We start from the raw sequence: 16980 nt of genomic DNA, 5'->3' as shown, positions 1-16980 counted from the left end.
AGTAAAATAATAAAATTTAGGACTACTAGAAAAAACTTTCTAAAAGTAAAAGTAGTGCTTAGACGAATTAAAATTCAAGTAAAATAATAATCATTCATCAGAGTATCTCTTTTAAAAAAATTAAATCATCGCTAGATACATAAAAAATAAACTTTTACATAAAATATGAAACAGAAGTACTCAACTTTTATCACGATAGCTCTTATAATTGATACATTTTTAATAATAATTTGCATTGGCTTTAAATTAGATAGAACAAATTTATAAATATTTCTAAAATTATGCAGCGAAACAATATAGTTTATAAATATTTCTAGAACATTCTATATCTCGGAAAACATTTTTTCGTTCTTTTTGCATTTCTTTGTCTCCTTTAATTCTGCATATTTGGAAAAGGAGAAAAAATAAATTCTGAAAATTTTAACTGAATTCGGCCCACCCTGTGTCTGGCCCGTTAGTGTGCAGCGGGATCTCCTGTGGGCCTGCCTGGTAAGGATATGGCCAGCAAATCGTGTGCCGTGCAAAATATTGTTTTGCAGCTTACTGAAGATAACCAACTAATCCATTGTGTCGGCGCAATACATCTGAGTTTTGAAACATGAATTATTTCAAACTAGCTGAGCTAGCCTCGGCACTTCATCTTACAGGGCAACCAACAACAAATATGCAAATAACGAAGCCAACAAAAACCCACCCCACCGTCAAAAAAAAAGACCCTTTTAACAATCTGGACCAAAAAAAGAAACATTTGTGTGCTTGTATTCACTGATGAATTTCTTCCTCAAATTTGTAACCTACAGCAACTGCCTACAACAACACCCTCCCCGTTACCGTTGTCAATCTCGTTTTGGGGAAGAAAACAGGGTCGTGACGAAGCTGAGGACCTTCAGGAGTGGTTGGGGTGGCTGCCTTGGCTTGCTATCCGGCCTTTCTCTAGGCTGCAACTGGTTCATTTACAGAATGAGAAACACCGGAATTAACCTGTTGGAAACAGAGAGCGTCGCTTGCACTTGTTCAGAATTGAGGGCCAAGAAACGTGATAGCAGCAAGAAATGAGGGCATCGATCGATGTATACCTTGGCTGCTTTGAAGAGTTCATCCAGGACCTCAGACAATGTAGGGTGTGCGTGAACAGCAAACTTGATGTCCTGCAAATACAGAAACGATTATGTACAGGTTCAAGATGAACTGCTAGCTACGAGTATGACAGAATCCAACAAAGATGAATGCTCAATAAAAAATAGATTATCAGCGACACTCACTTGCACACGAGTTCCTAGGGCGATGGCATTTGATGCCTCGTGAATGAGATCAGCAGCATGCAAACCCAAAATGTGAACCCCAAGAATTTCACCCGTGTCAGGTCGGTAAATCAACTGCAGTGAGGACCACATATTGTCAAATTCTGTTAATGAAAACTTGACAAAGAACATGTGTAAATTCTGGAGAAAACATGAACGTGAAGTAGCAAACAGAATGACCTTAGCAATCCCATCTCCTTCATTTTCTGCCAAAGCTTTAGTGTTAGCCTTAAAGCTAGTCTTCACAACATTTACCTCAAATCCTTCTTTATCTGCCTTCTCTCTGGCTTGTGGCTGAGAAAGTTTCAAAAAAAAAAACAGTATGTTAAGCAAAAAAATAAGACGTTGCCTATTTATATCCTTCCATAATTGCAGTCAAATGAGCAAAACGGCCATTAAGAACATGATAGTCCAAATATTCACCCAATGAAATTCATGTACATTATTGATTAGAAGGGAGTGCCTGAAAAGTACAGGTCTGACAACTTCAATAAGAAGATAACTTACCTCTGTCAATCCAACCATACTAATCTCTGGATGGGTGAAACATGCTGCTGGGATGCTTAAATGATTTAGGATGTGATCCTTTCCAGAGATTTGTTCAACAACTACATTTGAATAGGAAGTCAACATCAGACAAGTACACCAATAAGCATGCTCCAAGAAACCACAAGAAAAAGGAACTCTCAAGTACCTGAAATTCCTTGTGCACTGGCAGCATGGGCAAGCATGAGCTTGCCATTGGCATCTCCAATGCAATATAAATTGGGTACCTGTATAATAATGCTATATGTGAATTATGCAGAAATCTTGAGGGTACACTTGTTCTAAGGAAAGAATCCGTGCAATAAAAGTTGCAACATACCACATTGCCACCTGCATCCATGACTCGCATCCGTTCATCAACAGGCACAAAACCACGTTGTGTAACAACATTGATCTGAAGAAAAGAAAAATAAGCTTCAGTATTCTTATATTTTAAAATGTAGCATAAGATCTGGTAGTTAGGCTCAATTTCCAGATGCTCACGTTTTCCAAGCCAAGCCCTTTGGTGAATGGCGCCCTTCCTGTAGCTATAAGGGCTGCGTCAACCTACACACAAATTTCCATCCTTCCCAGTGAGCCATTGTGGTTAACATGTAAAGAATCAAATGGTAATTTGCAGTGCAATTGGTGTTGCTTAGCATATTGTTGCTTCTGATGACAATTTGCATTTACAAGTGGACTTATGACTTTGAATATCTTAAATTTATATGGATTGACATTACTCATTCATTACAGAAACAATTTCATAATATATAAATGTCTCTATATATGCACTGTTGTCAGTCAATGTCCTAATGGACATGCATTTCTGTTTGGATGAAGTAGAAAAGCATAACATATCATTGACACAAAACATTTCTACTGGCTGATTTCAATTACAATGCTTGTAACAAATAATTGTTACAGCATTCTGTGCTCAACCAACTATACACATGGCAGGTATAGGACCAATGTGAAGCATTCATTCAGTAAAGCCATAAAGCTCTAGATAACGAGATAACAAAAGATTATGCATGCTGTAGTTGCACCATTATACCATAACAAAGCGATGAATGGCAAAAGTAATCCAAAAGAACAAAAGCAAGTTGCCAAAGATTGAAAGATATCAGAAATGTTACCTCAAGGGTTTCTTTGTGCTCCTTTGTCTTTGCATCAATAAGCTCGATGAGCACAGGTTTTCCATCCTTTGCAGGAGTAATCTGGTGAAAAATCAATAGACCATTCAACATACAGATTATTCAACTATGTCAAAAAAAAGTCTGGAATACTTTGAGGAAGCTAGAGCAAAGGTGAACCTTGCTTGCAAAAACACCAGTGTGATAGTCAATTTTCCGAGGATTGATAAGAACTCTCTGGGCTAATTTTGCAATTTCAGGATCAAATCCAGGCATCAGCTGGTCAAGAGCTTCAACAAAAGTAACCTGCCCAATTTTGAATTGAGTAAATTCAAGTGAATTAACTGAGAACAATCATATTCATCAGGCAACAGATGTCTAAGGAGCATTCTAGAATTCATCCAGCTTATCTGAATTATTTAGCATTTACTTAGTTCAAAATGCTGGAACCATATTTTGCACGATACCCAAACAATCAGTAGTGCTAAGATGAAAAATCAGAGAAAATAACATCAGATATGTAAAGAACACTAGAATACTGGGCAAGTTTCATTGTTTCTCTGGTGTTGCCAAGAATGGTTCTTGGAGAAATCAGCATAGCAAATAATCCGAGCAAGAGCTTCTAATGTACCTCACTTCCAAGAGCTGTGTATACATCACTGAACTCAAGTCCAATGTAACCACTTCCAACAATAGCTATCCAGTCTGGAACTGACTCAAGTTTCAGTGCATGATCACTAGTAAATACAGTTTTCCCTGCATATAATCATCCAGTAGAATTTTGTGAGAACATACAACAAGGAAAGTACACAAAAAATGTCAACTAATACACATGTCACAATAAAAAATGCACCCAATATTCATATCTCGAATGCGTCAAATTTCTAGGCTTGTTTATGATGTGACAGAAATTGGGCCAGCGACAACAGAATGGTCACAAGGATCACATATCCTACAGTTTTTGCTCTCAAAATCTGAATCCAACACTGAAAAATCTCTAGAAACAGGTATATACCCATATGGGTATTCAAGACATAACAAATGGCACCTCATGCTTTGCTTTTTGTCCCTGGTGATTCCAGATCCAACCTAAATCAGTGTGGTGGGATTGGATTCTTGGTGCTACAACATTATAACATTTGGGTCCTTCTAGAAACGGTGAAAAGCAAAATAGATAGAGTTGAATTAAACAAACAGACAAGCAAAACAGCATTGTGTGTCACACTGAATTAGGAATGACTGCATCATTTTATGAACCACCAGAAAGTTCTGAAAAGCAGAGCAGTGCCAAAAATCACAATGTGCATTAAAGATGACTATCACACTACATTTCATGGCCATATCTATATCCTCCTCATTATTGATATTGAAGTTTAACAGAACTGAAATAAATAATTTTTTATTATAAATCTCCAGCATGCACCATAATTCCATAACTTTCCTATAGTACTTAGTTTTCAATATTTGAAGAGAACTCAAACAGAGAAGCATTTACCATCAATCTCAATCCCTTTCGGAACAAAAGGAACTGAACCAGTGGCGATTATGATGTTCCTGGCAGTGATTTCTTTATCTGGGAAACCAGCTTTTCCATATCGTACCTTTTGCTTTCCCTAGTCAGGACATCAGTGAAAACGTGTTAGAACATGCAATTTGTATAACTACAGAGAGCTCATTTTTCACATTCATGGATAAGATCTGGTTACACATAATCTCATTGGAGTGTTGGACATAATTAATCTCATAATCCTAACCAGAAATATTCAGGTTGTTTCATTTCTGGTTAGATCATGCAGGTAACTATTAACTGATCCATACCTAACTAGTCTTCAATCTGCTCATAGATTATAGATGAGCGCTGCTACAAGAACGACTATAGTGGTAGAATCAGGTACGATTAAGATCATTTAATGGCTCATGATTCATTAGCCCGAACAAGAGGCAATAAGAACTGTAGATTAACGTTGGCCGTACTCCAGTCGTACGTGAAGCATTTCCCATTATAGATATGTGCTTTTGCTTAAGTTTATGCATATTAAGAAAAACCAACATAATTGAAAAAAAATAAAAAAAAAGTAGGGACAAACATAGTTATTAACAATTAAAAACAGTATATAGGGCACACGAACTAAATGTTTAGCATTGATAATTCATCCAAGTGCTGTCGAAGTTAAATAGTCCATAGCATGCAACTCTGAATTATTAACCTCCGGTGAAAGAACAGGGATAAGATTCTCATGCACATAACTGTTTGTTCCACATCAATCAAGGACTATAGATAACTTACCACAATAGTGCCAACACCTGTCAATATATCCACTCCTAGAGCTTTCATTGAGTTAGTCAAGTTGATACGGATTTTCGAGGCAAGATTGTTTGCATGATCAGCAACAGCTTGTCTGTCATATCCAGGAGAGGAAACCTGTTACAAGGTAATATGCCTAAAAATTCAGCATCAATCAGGATAATAGATAATAACATGTTCGAGTAAGAATTGCTAATGACCACAAGAAATGGTTGAGACCTTCACATGCCTCCTAAGAACAAGTAGATTCCTTGTTTAAATTGTTGCTTTTTTTGAGTGGGGGTGGGGGAAACTTTAATAAAGATACAAATAATGCATGTAACTAATTCAAATTTAAATGTTAATTTTACACTTGTGGAGGTAAATATAACCAGGGAACCTGAATCCTGCACTGTATGACCTTCCCTTGTTTATTACAGCTTTACTTTGTCTATTGGATTCTGTCAAACACCAAGAAAGATTTGACTCTAAATGAAGAAATTGGAATGAACAAATTAAGTACAATTCTACTCATTGCAACTAACATTGATGCATTTAGGCGCTAGAATGGACAAAAGTACTCAGACAAGCTCCTAGCTGTAGCTTTTTGTCAGTTTTGCACTAGCCAATTTGAAACAGCAAATCAAGAATTGCTCTCGCCGAATTCATCTGACCACATTACCTGTAGACCCAAAGACTTCATATGATGTTCATCATGAAGCTCCCGCATTCGACCGCTGACAGCAAGAAGCGCTTTCGATGGGACACAGCCTCTGTTTACACAAGTCCCACCCACAACATCTCCCTCAATTATTGCTGTTTTTAAGCCCTGAACAAATTAGAGCAGAGTGAAACAAGATCAATATAGAAGCAGTGCAAACTCTTAGAAATTTATTGGTATGGTTAATGTTTGGCATCATTCTTCTTTGCTAGTCTATCGTATGACAAGAGCTTAAAATGGGAAAATACTGTTGTTTCTTGAAATTAATACTACTTAGAAGATCAACTAACACCAGTCCAACAACAATGGTATGCAATGCCAGAACAATATGTACTTGGATCTTAAAAAAACAATGGTATGGAGGGCACCAAACCTCCAAATTCACCCAAGTAATCGATGGTAGTCCCTGACCAAGCACCCAAATTCGCAAAAAAAAAGGAATTGTTTTAGACTAGGCATAGGTTGCAAATGGCTCGCTCTGTGCGCTAGCACCAAAAGTAACAAGTATTTCAAGTTTTAAACTAACTGCTAGCAAGAAAGTTTCACACCCAAATTACAGGCACATGTCTAGGCCTTCCACCAACCTTAGCCTAGTGGCACCTCACCACCTCATCGATCTAAAATCCTTATCACACAGACAAAATGGGAACATACCTTGTGCAATTAGTCATGTTGGTGCAATCATGCAATAAAGCGAATGCATCTAATCAAAATATAACGGTGACTACTATTTTATATCTAACCCCTTCCACCTGAAACATAGTAGCTATTTTACATTTAACCTCTTCCACCTAAAATAACATCACCATTGGATTTGATTGGATGCACTCGGTCGCTTGATTGTACGGTTGCACCAGCATGACTGATTGCACAGGATATATTCCCGACAACAATCATGATCAATTCAAGCAAAATTTCCATTTCTAATGCTAAATTACCAATCAGGCATCACATTTATCATTTCTGGTCAATACTGACGCATCTCATGGCAGACCAATTTCGCAGCTCAACTATACCAGGATTACTCATTAACTTACGATTCCTAGTCATTCCACGTCCCAACAGACACTACTCACTAAAACACCGTGCTGATTCTACACCGAGTCACCGAGCACTCAATAAAAGAAGCAGACCTCTTCAACGGCGTGCAGCGCGGCGCCGTGACCCCCGACGCCCGCGCCGATGATGACGAGATCGTAGTCGAACCCGCAGCTCCCCGCCGCCGCGCCATTGGTCGCCGCCGCCGGCGGCGGCGGCCTCGTCACCATCAGCCTCGCGGGCGCCTGCGAGATCCGAAGCGAGTGACACGTGAGGGCCTCGCTCCGGAGTCCGCAGACCCGGATTCCACCTGGCCGCCGCGCAGCCTCGGATCTGGCGCAGCCGCGGGACGCGATCGCCGAGGCGGAGACGGAGACGGCCGCTGTGGACCCCATAGCGACGAAATGCGACAATTGGCTGAGGCTAGTGCGTCGAGTTAAGAGAAGGAGGCGTATAAGTCGATGAGGAGGCAGGCTCGGGCGGAGGAGGCGAGGAGGGGTTTATGCGACGGGGCGGAGGTTTCGAAGCTGGCAGACTAGAAGCAGAGGGCGGAGGCCGAGGGAAGAAGGCAGAGGCGTTGCTGGCCAGCGGCGATGGGACCCGCATTTTCAGTGTCAGGTCAGCTGCTGAGATGAGTGGACGCTAGGTCAGCTGCTGGCGTGGTTTACATGTAGGATGGAGCCACCCGACCCGACCTGTCTGGAAAAAACCGACCTGATCCAATCAATACGATGGATAAATACGGTCATATTTTTTAATCTATAAAAGGTTAGATGAAATATTTATGGTTTGATAACTTGTTCGACTCGACTTATTAGTAACTCAACTACTCGTTTTAATTTTGTAGCGAGTTGAACAAGTATTCTAGCTCGATTATTTAATGAGCTAGATTAGGCTAACTCGCAAGTTAGCTCGCGAGCGAGGTGAGTCAAGTCAAGCCACAACACAAGTTTATCTAGTCCTTAGTGTGGCCTTGTCTCTTATAGTTTTGCTCTTCCATAGTTATGATCAATGATATGAACATGTATGGATGTGGCATGTGATTAATTTTGCATTATTGTATTATTCTATGGCTGCATACTTGCATTGTATATTTAATATTTGATTATTGATTGTGTTCTTTGAACTTGTGGTTGCTAGCAGCATATAACTGTTGGGACCGACTAACACGTGGTCAGGTGGGCCAAATCACTCGAGAAATAGGGAACTCAGGTGCTCCACAAAACAGTAAGTAGGGAACTATAGCGTCTTGTTTAGCGTGTCCCGTCTATATACAGTGCATGGGTATTTATAGGTAACCGAGCACGTAGGTGTGCCCCCTAGTACTGTTATGCCCCCGGTTACCTGCTATAGCTCTTGAATATCCCCCTAATGAGGTCATTACAGCGATGATAAGTACAGACTGATTAGATGTACAACGGAACCTACCCCGAGGAGGGGCTTACAAATGGGCCCAAATGACGACGGAACGCAGCCTGGGCCCCGCCATTGGGCGACGTGGCCTTCGCCCGCGTGCGGCACCCTTCACCCCGTGAAGCCGACCTGCAACCTCGTCGGGACTGTCGTCGTGCAGAACTGTCCGAGCCGAAGGGGGCGCCTTCGCGAGGCTACAACGAGTCCCCTTTTAAACAGTGTGGTCCTTCGCTCCGACGTCTCCATCAGCTCCGGTCGAAGACCTCGATTCTGATACCAGTTGAAATACCCTTCGCTTCCTGTACCTGCGACAAAAACATGTTCGGTTGAAGTTAAAGAAGTTTGATCGAGGGGGCAGTCGGCCTTCGCTCCAACACTAGCCCACCGAGGGGCCGATTCAACTTGGTGAGCTGGTCCCGAAGTCTTTTCTGGGAGATGGTCGAAAGCTGCCCTCGTCAGGTTGAAGTAGTCCTTGAGGGAGGGGTTGAAATATGACCGTTGGGAGGTGACATTTTACTGTGGGGCCGTTGGTTTCCCGAGGCGCTTTCTTGGGCCTATAAAGGTCGGTCCCGGCCGCAATGGAAAAACTTTACGCGCTGGCACAGAGAAACCTTGGCTTCTTCATCAGAGAAAACGGCTGCGTGTTTTCCATTTTCTCGCCACCGGTGAACTGGCCAGCGTGAAGCAAATCGCTCGCCGCCGCAGACAGTACATAATGTCGTCCTCTTCCTCGTCGCCGTCTACCGCGTCTGTGCCGTCGAGCGCGTCATTGTCGGAGAAGACGGTTAGCGATTCAACGTCGGTAGTGGAGTTGTTCCTGGGGCACACTATGGAGTTTGGGACGTCAAGGATATGCTCGGGCCACGTGCATAAGATGTAGTGCTTGGGTATTTTGGGGATGGTGTGGGGCACGCTCCGGGAGCCGAAGAGGACGTCTATTTGTATGTTTTGCTATGAGTAGCAGTGAGGTCACGAGAAATCTGAAGACCAACTTGATGAAGTACCTGGGAATCTCAAGTCTAAGGCAAGTTGTGCCCTTGATCACTTTTCTCTCTACCTAATAATGTTCTCTGGTAATCACTGTTACGTGCTCAGGTTAATTTGATGGGACCTAATAGGTTTCTCTAGTTTTGTTTACCCCACACCTTGCAAACAAATAAACTATTGGGTAGATTTGCTATTGCTCTACCTGGTTTTGGGAAATTAATGTTATATTATGATCATGTTCCAATTTTACTATTGTATTAATTATTGTTCATGACAAGATCACCATGTTAATTGAAACATGGAGAACCACCCATGAAAAAAGTGCTACCACAAGGGTGGAATGGGTCGCCTTTGGCAAAGTAATTAGGAAAGCTAGGAAGAGATTACCTTACCCGAAAGGGCAAGCAGGGAGGCGTCGCTGCAGAGTATAGGGAGGTTCTCGGGTCGAACTATTGCGATGGCATTTTGGACGAGGGATTCCTATGCTTCCTTCTTCCTAAAACTGTAGTGGGTTTTCTCAAACTAGTGGAACTTTAGAAAGGCCACGTAGTGCTACCCTGTCTTGCCTCCTCGGTAGAGGTGTATGGGGTCCGTACAACCCCGTGGCAGTTGGGTAACATGACTTGTGGGTAAAGATGCACAACCATGTAGAGTGTAAAACTGGTATATAAGTCGTGCTCACGGTCATGAGCAGCTCGGACCCTCACATGATTAATTTATGGAACTAAGCTTAAGTTGTCATATGCATTGCATTGTGGGTGTTATTATCAATTGTGATCTCTTATTTAATTAGGTTGGTATCTACTTATACTTAGCAACTGCTAATAAAATTTTAACCAACTTTAAAGGCAATACCCATCTTTAACCATCCTCTTTGGTAAGCCTTACACTTCACATGAGCCCCAATGTAAGTGAGCTCATGCACATTATTCCCCACAACTTGTTGAGCGATGAACATATGTGAGCTCACCCTTGTTGTACTCACATCCCCCTAAGTCAAGAACAGGTACTACCAAGATGAGGCGCATGAAGGATGATGTGATGAGTTCATGAGTGGTCTAGGCCTTCGTCTCCCAGTCAACAATGGTTGTTGGATCGTTGTCTTCGTATGATGTAATTATTTAACTATTTTGTATAGAACTCCATTATATAGTAAAGATGTGTCATTCGTTTCTGTACCATGAGTCATCATATGTGTGAGACTTGATCCTAGCACACATTTGATTCACGCCCGGGTATGCCCTTGAATCCGGGTGTGACAGCTACTCCTCGACCTTCTCCTTGTCCATCTTGTCGTCGGTAAGTTGTCGGTCGGGCACGCCTTTTTCGCTCTCCCTCTCTCTATTTTGAGGAAGAAGACGGACCTCGCGCTCGAATAAGCTAGTGAAAGGGAAATTGGGTTAACCATTTCCTATAACTAATTTTGGTGGTTGATAATCAACACAAACATATGGACTAACTAGTTTGTTCTAGAATTCATGTATTACAGGTGCATAAGGTTCAACACAAACCAAGAGAAAAATCAAGTTAGGGACTCAATTTGAAATGGAGCAAATAACTTGAGTATGCTGAAAATTGGCGCATCGGACTGTCCGGTGTGCCACCGAACTGTGTCTGGTGCACCAGGACTGTACAGTTGCCAACCAGCCACTCTCGAGAAAACTTAGGCGCGCTCCGCTATAATTCACCGGACTGTCCGGTGAGCCAGCGGAGCAACGACTATCTGTGCGCAACGGTCGTCTCTGCCAAATGAACAGTGCAGCAACAGTGCAGCGCAGAAGTCAGAGCAGCAAGTTAGAGGGGCACCGAACTGTCCGGTGTGGCACTGAATTGTCTCGTGCCGCAAGAGGACAAAGCCTCCAACGGTCGACCAGCTCTGAACCCTAACGGTTGGGTGACGTGGCGGCGCACCGGACAAGGAATAGTGCCTCTCCGGTGGCGCACTAGACTGTCAGGTGCGCCCATTGTCAGCAGCCTCCCCAACGGCTACCAAGGTGGTTGAGGGTTATAAATACCCCCCAACCACCACAACCTTTGGTATCCAAGTTTTTCAGAGATCACATTCAATACAAGAGCTAACACATTCACTCCAAGACACATTTCCAAAGATCAAACCCTCTCCAAGCCTAGAATTCAACTCAAACATTTAGTGACTTGTGAAAGAGTGTGTTCGTGTTCTTTGCGCTCTTGTTTCTTGGATCGCCTTTCTTTTTTCTCATTCTTGTTCTCAAGTGATTTGTAATCAAAGCAAGAGACACCTAAGTGTGTGGTGGTCCTTGCGAGGTCTTGGTGACCGATTGATTAAGGAGAAGGCTCATTCGGTCTAAGTGACCGTTTGAGAGAGGGGAAGGGTTGAAATAGACCCGGTCTTTGTGACCTCCTCAACGGGGACTAGGTTCTTTAGAACTGAACCTCGGTAAAATAAATCACCATGTTCACTCACTTGATTCTTGATTAATTTGTTTTCCCCTCTCTCCTGGACTTGAATTTAATCCTAACGCTAACCCCGGCTTGTAGTGTGTGTTTAAAGTTGTAAATTTCAGGTTTCGCCTATTCACCCCCCTCTAGGCGACTTTCAATTGGTATCAGAGCCAATGCTTCATTAAGAGTCTAACCAACTCAAAGTGATGTTTGGAGATCATGCCAAGAGGGAGATCATGACCAGCGACAAGTCCGCAAGCTCGGGGAGGACTCTCTCAAGGGAGTCCGACAACAAACACAAGGAGTAATCCTCTTCCTCCATCAAGTCGCATCGGAAAGGTGACGAGAAGAAGAAGATGAAAAAGGTGGTCTACTACGAGACCGAATCTTCGTCACCCTCCACATCAAGCTCCGAGTCATCCGTCGCTTCTAAGCGCCAGGAGCGCAAGAAGTATAGTAAGATGCCTCTTCGCTATCCCCGTATTTCAAAGCGCGCTCCATTACTTTTTGTTCCCCTAGGCAAACCACCATATTTTGATGGTGAAGATTATTGTATGTGGAGTGATAAAATGAGGCATCATCTAACCTCAATCCACGAAAGCATATGGGACATAGTTGAATTTGGAGCGCAAGTACCACAAGTGGGGGACAAAGACTATGACTCGGACGAGGCCGCTAAATTAGGCACTTTAACTCCCAAGCCACGTCTATACTCCTCGCCTCCTTGTGTCGAGAGGAGTATAACAAGGTACAAGGGTTAAAGAGCGCCAAAGAAATTTGGGACGTCCTCAAGACCGCACACGAAGGGGACGAGGTGACCAAGATCACTAAGCGTGAGACGATCGAAGGATAACTCGGTCGATTCGTCCTCAACAAAGGGGAAGACCCGCAAGCAATGTACAACCGGCTCAAGACGATGGTCAACCAAGTGCGCAACCTCAGGAGCACCAAGTGGGATGACCATGAAATGGTCAAGGTTATTCTAAGATCCCTTGTTTTTCACAATCCTACTCAAGTGCAACTAATTCGTGGGGATCCTAGATATAAACTAATGTCTCCTGAGGAAGTGATTGGCAAGTTTGTGAGCTTTGAGCTAATGATCAAAGACTCCAAACACATCGTCAACTTGGAGCAAGGCGCCACCTCCACACCCGAGGTGCAACTCGTCGCATTCAAAGCGACGGAAGAAAAGAAGGAGGGGTCTACATCAAGTAGGCTTCCAATTGACGCCTCCAAGCTCGACAACGAGAAAATGGCGCTCATCATCAAGAGCTTCCGCCAAATTATCAAGCAAAGGAGGGGGAAGGACTACAAATCCTGCTCCAAGAAGGTGTGCTACCGGTGTGGTAAGTTTCCTCAACACTGAATATTTTGGACCACTGAATATTTTGAACCACGCTTGCACCACTTGTTTTGTTTTTGCAAATTCTTTTGGAAAATATTTTCAAAGTCTTTTTGCAAATAGTCAAAGGTATATGAATAAGATTTCGAGAAGCATTTTCAAGATTTGAAATTTTCTCCCCTTGTTTCAAATGTTTTTCTTTGACTTAAACAAAAACTCCCCCTGAATGAAATTCTCCTCTTAGTTTTCAAGAGGGTTTTAATAGATACCAATTGGAAATATATTGAGATGCTAGTTTTGAAATATACCAATTGAAGGTAAACATACCAATTTGAAATATATCAATTAAAATTTTTCGAAAGGTGGTGATTCGGTCCTTTTGCTTTGGGCTAATACTTTCTCCCCCTTTGGCATTAATCACCAAAAAAGAAGACTTTTGAGAGCCCTATAAACTTTCTCCCCATTGGTACAAGTAAATAAGAGTGAAGGATTATACCAATTTGGAGTGCGGAGTAACGACGAAGGATAAACGATATCGGTAGAGTGGAGTGGAAGCCTTGTCTTCATCGAGTACTCCATTTCCCTTTCAATCTACGACTTAGTATAGAAATAAACTTTGAAAACACATTGTCATAGACATAAAAGAGATATGATCAAAGGTATATAAATGAGCTATGTGTGCAATGTTTCAATCAAAGTTTCGAGAATCAAGTATATTTAGCTCATTCCTAAGTTTGCTAAAAGTTTTCTCATCTAATGGCTTGGTAAATATATCGGCTAATTGTTCTTTGGTGCTAACATAAACGATCTCGATATCCCCCTTTGTTGGTGATCCCTCAAAAAGTGATACCAAATGTCTATGTGCTTAGTGCGGCTGTGTTCAACGGGATTATCTGCCATGCGGATTGCACTCTCATTGTCACATAGGAGAGGGACTTTGCTCAATTTGTAGCCATAATCCCTAAGGGTTTGCCTCATCCAAAGTAATTGCGCGCAACAATGGCCTATGACAATGTACTCGGCTTTGGCGGTAGAAAGAGCTACCGAGTTTTGTTTCTTTGAAGACCAAGACACCAGGGATCTTCCCAGAAACTGACAAGTCCCTGATGTGCTCTTTCTATCAATTTTACACCCTGCCCAATCAGCATATGAATATCCTATTAAATGAAAAGTGGATCCCTTGGGGTACCAAAGACCAAACTTAGGAGTGTAAACTAAATATCTCATGATTCTTTTCATGGCCCTAAGGTGAACTTCCTTAGGATCGGCTTGGAACCTTGCACACATGCATACGGAAAGCATAATATCTGGTCGAGATGCACATAAATAGAGTAAAGATCCTATCATCGACCGGTATACCTTTTGATCTACGGATTTACCTCCCGTGTCGAGGTTGAGATGCCCATTTGTTCCCATGGGTGTCTTGATGGGCTTGGCATCCTTCATTCCAAACTTGGTAAGTATGTCTTGAATGTACTTTGTTTGGCTGATGAAGGTGCCCTCTTGGAGTTGCTTGACTTGAAATCCTAGAAAATACTTCAACTCCCCCATCATAGACATCTCGAATTTTTGTATCATGATCCTACTAAACTCTTCACAAGTTGATTTGTTAGTAGACCCAAATATGATATCATCAACATAAATTTGGCATACAACAAATCTTTTGCAATGGTTTTAGTAAAGAGAGTAGGATCGACTTTTTCGACTTTGAATCCATTAGTGATAAGGAAATCTCGCAGGCATTCATACCATGCTCTTGGAGCTTGCTTGAGCCCATAAAGCGCCTTTGAGAGTTTATATACATGGTTAGGGTACTCACTATCTTCAAAGCCGGGAGGTTGCTCAACATAGACCTCTTCCTTGATTGGTCCATTGAGGAAGGAACTTTTCACGTCCATTTGGTAAAGCTTAAAGCCATGGTGAGTAGCATAGACAAGTAATATACAAATTGACTCAAGCCTAGCTATGAGTGCATAAGTTTCACCGAAATCCAAACCTTCGACTTGTGAATATCCTTTGGCCACAAGTCGTGCTTTGTTCCTTGTCACCACACCATGCTCATCTTGCTTGTTGCGAATACCCACTTGGTTCCTACAACATTTTGGTTAGGACGTGGAACTAAATGCCATACCTCATTCCCCGTGAAGTTGTTGAGCTCCTCTTGCATTGCCAGCACCCAATCCAAATCTCTTAGTGCATCCTCTACCCTATATGGCTCAATAGAGGAGACAAAAGAGTAACATTCACAAAAATGAGCAACTCGAGATCTAGTAGTTACCCTCTTATGTATGTCACCGAGGATTGAGTTGACAGGGTGATCTATTTGAATTGCTTGGTGGACTCTTGGGTGTGGCAGTCTTTGACCCTAAATCTCCTGATCATCTTCCTTATCTTTATCATTGTCATCTCGTCTTTGATCATTGTCCTCCTCTTGAGGTGGATCGTCATCTTGATCTTCATTTTCATCTTCTTGAGCTTGATCCTCTTCTTGTGTTGGTGGAGATGCTTGATTGGAAGATGACGGTTGATCTTGTGCTTGTGTAGGCTCTTTGGATTCTTTAGGACACATATCCCCAATGGACATGTTCCTTAGCGCGACACATGGAGCCTCTTCATCATCTAGCTCATCAAGATCAACTTGCTCCACTTAGGAGCCATTAGTCTCATCAAACACAATGTCACAAGAAACCTCAACTAATCCAGTGAATTTGTTGAAGACTCTATATGCCCTTGTGTTTGAGTCATAACCAAGTAAAAAGCCTTCTACAGCCTTAGGAGCAAATTTAGATTTTCTACCTCTTTAACAAGAATAAAGCATTTGCTACCAAAGACTCTAAAATATGAAACATTGGGCTTTTTACCGGTAAGGAGTTCGTATGATGTCTTCTTGAGGATTCGGTGAAGGTAGAGCCGGTTGATGGAGTAGCAGGCGGTGTTAATCGCCTCAGCCTAGAACCGGTCCGGAGTCTTGTACTCATCAAGCATGGTCCTCGCCATGTCCAATAGAGTTCTATCCTTCCTCTCCACTACACCATTTTGTTGAGGTGTGTAGGGAGAAGAGAACTCATGCTTGATGCCCTCATCCTCAAGAAAGCCTTTTATTTGAGAGTTCTTGAACTCCATCCCATTATCGCTTCTTATTTTCTTGATCCTTAATCCGAACTCATTTTGAGCCCTTCTCAAGAATCCCTTTAAGGTCTCTTGGGTTTGTGATTTTTCCTGTAAAAAGAACACCCAAGTGAAGCAAGAATAATCATCAACAATTACAAGATAGTACTTACTCCCGCCGATGCTTATGTAAGCTATCGGGCCGAATAGATCCATGTGGAGTAGTTCCAGTGGCCTGTCCGTTGTCATTATGTTTTTGTGTGGATGGTGGGAACCAACTTGCTTTCCTGCTTGGCATGCGCTATAAACCCTGTCTTTCTCAAAATGAACATTGGTTAGTCCCAAAATGTGTTCTCCCTTTAGAAGCTTGTGAAGATTCTTCATTCCAACATGGGCTAGTCGGCGATGCCAGAGCCAACCCATATTAGTCTTAGCAATTAAGCAAGTATCGAGTTTAGCTTTGTTAAAGTCAACTAAGTATAGCTGATCCTCTAATACTCCCTTAAATGTTACTGAATCATTACTTCTTCTAAAGACAGTAACACCTAAATTCGTAAAAAGACAGTTGTAGCCCATTTTACATAATTGAGAAACAGAAAGCAAATTGTAATCTAAAGAATCTACAAGAAAAACATTGGAAATAGAATGGTCAAGTGATATAGCAATTTTACCAAGTCCTTTGACCAAACCATGATTTTCATCCC

The 16980-nt window shown here is 42.0% G+C and overlaps 1 protein-coding gene and 1 pseudogene across 2 annotated transcripts; one reads left to right on the top strand and one right to left on the bottom strand.

The window, feature by feature from the left end:
* Window positions 1–544: 544 nt before the first annotated feature.
* On the bottom strand, window positions 545–7673 carry LOC100383599 (uncharacterized). 2 transcript variants are annotated; one of them, XM_008657065.3, is made up of 15 exons: window positions 7101–7673; window positions 5929–6075; window positions 5250–5384; window positions 4458–4575; window positions 3594–3718; window positions 3143–3268; window positions 2966–3046; window positions 2331–2393; window positions 2167–2241; window positions 1996–2074; window positions 1809–1909; window positions 1482–1595; window positions 1263–1376; window positions 1077–1148; window positions 545–944 (listed from the first exon to the last, which is right to left on the bottom strand). In XM_008657065.3, exons 1-15 carry the CDS (start codon window positions 7398–7400, stop codon window positions 837–839), a joined length of 1758 nt encoding a protein of 585 aa, XP_008655287.1. In that variant the 5' UTR covers window positions 7401–7673; the 3' UTR covers window positions 545–836. The 2 variants fall into 2 exon arrangements, with proteins under 2 accessions (XP_008655287.1, NP_001169718.1); NM_001176247.1 differs by having other exon boundaries at window positions 546–981; window positions 7101–7523.
* Window positions 7674–10883: 3210 nt separating this feature from the next.
* LOC109942009 (uncharacterized) lies at window positions 10884–11474 on the top strand (annotated as a pseudogene).
* Window positions 11475–16980: the final 5506 nt, after the last annotated feature.

Source organism: Zea mays, chromosome 8 (assembly GCF_902167145.1).
Source record: "Zea mays cultivar B73 chromosome 8, Zm-B73-REFERENCE-NAM-5.0, whole genome shotgun sequence".
NCBI classification, from domain to species: domain Eukaryota; kingdom Viridiplantae; phylum Streptophyta; class Magnoliopsida; order Poales; family Poaceae; genus Zea; species Zea mays.
The sequence above is the reverse complement of the archived record's forward strand: the minus strand, read 5'-3'. Positions and strand labels throughout refer to the sequence as shown.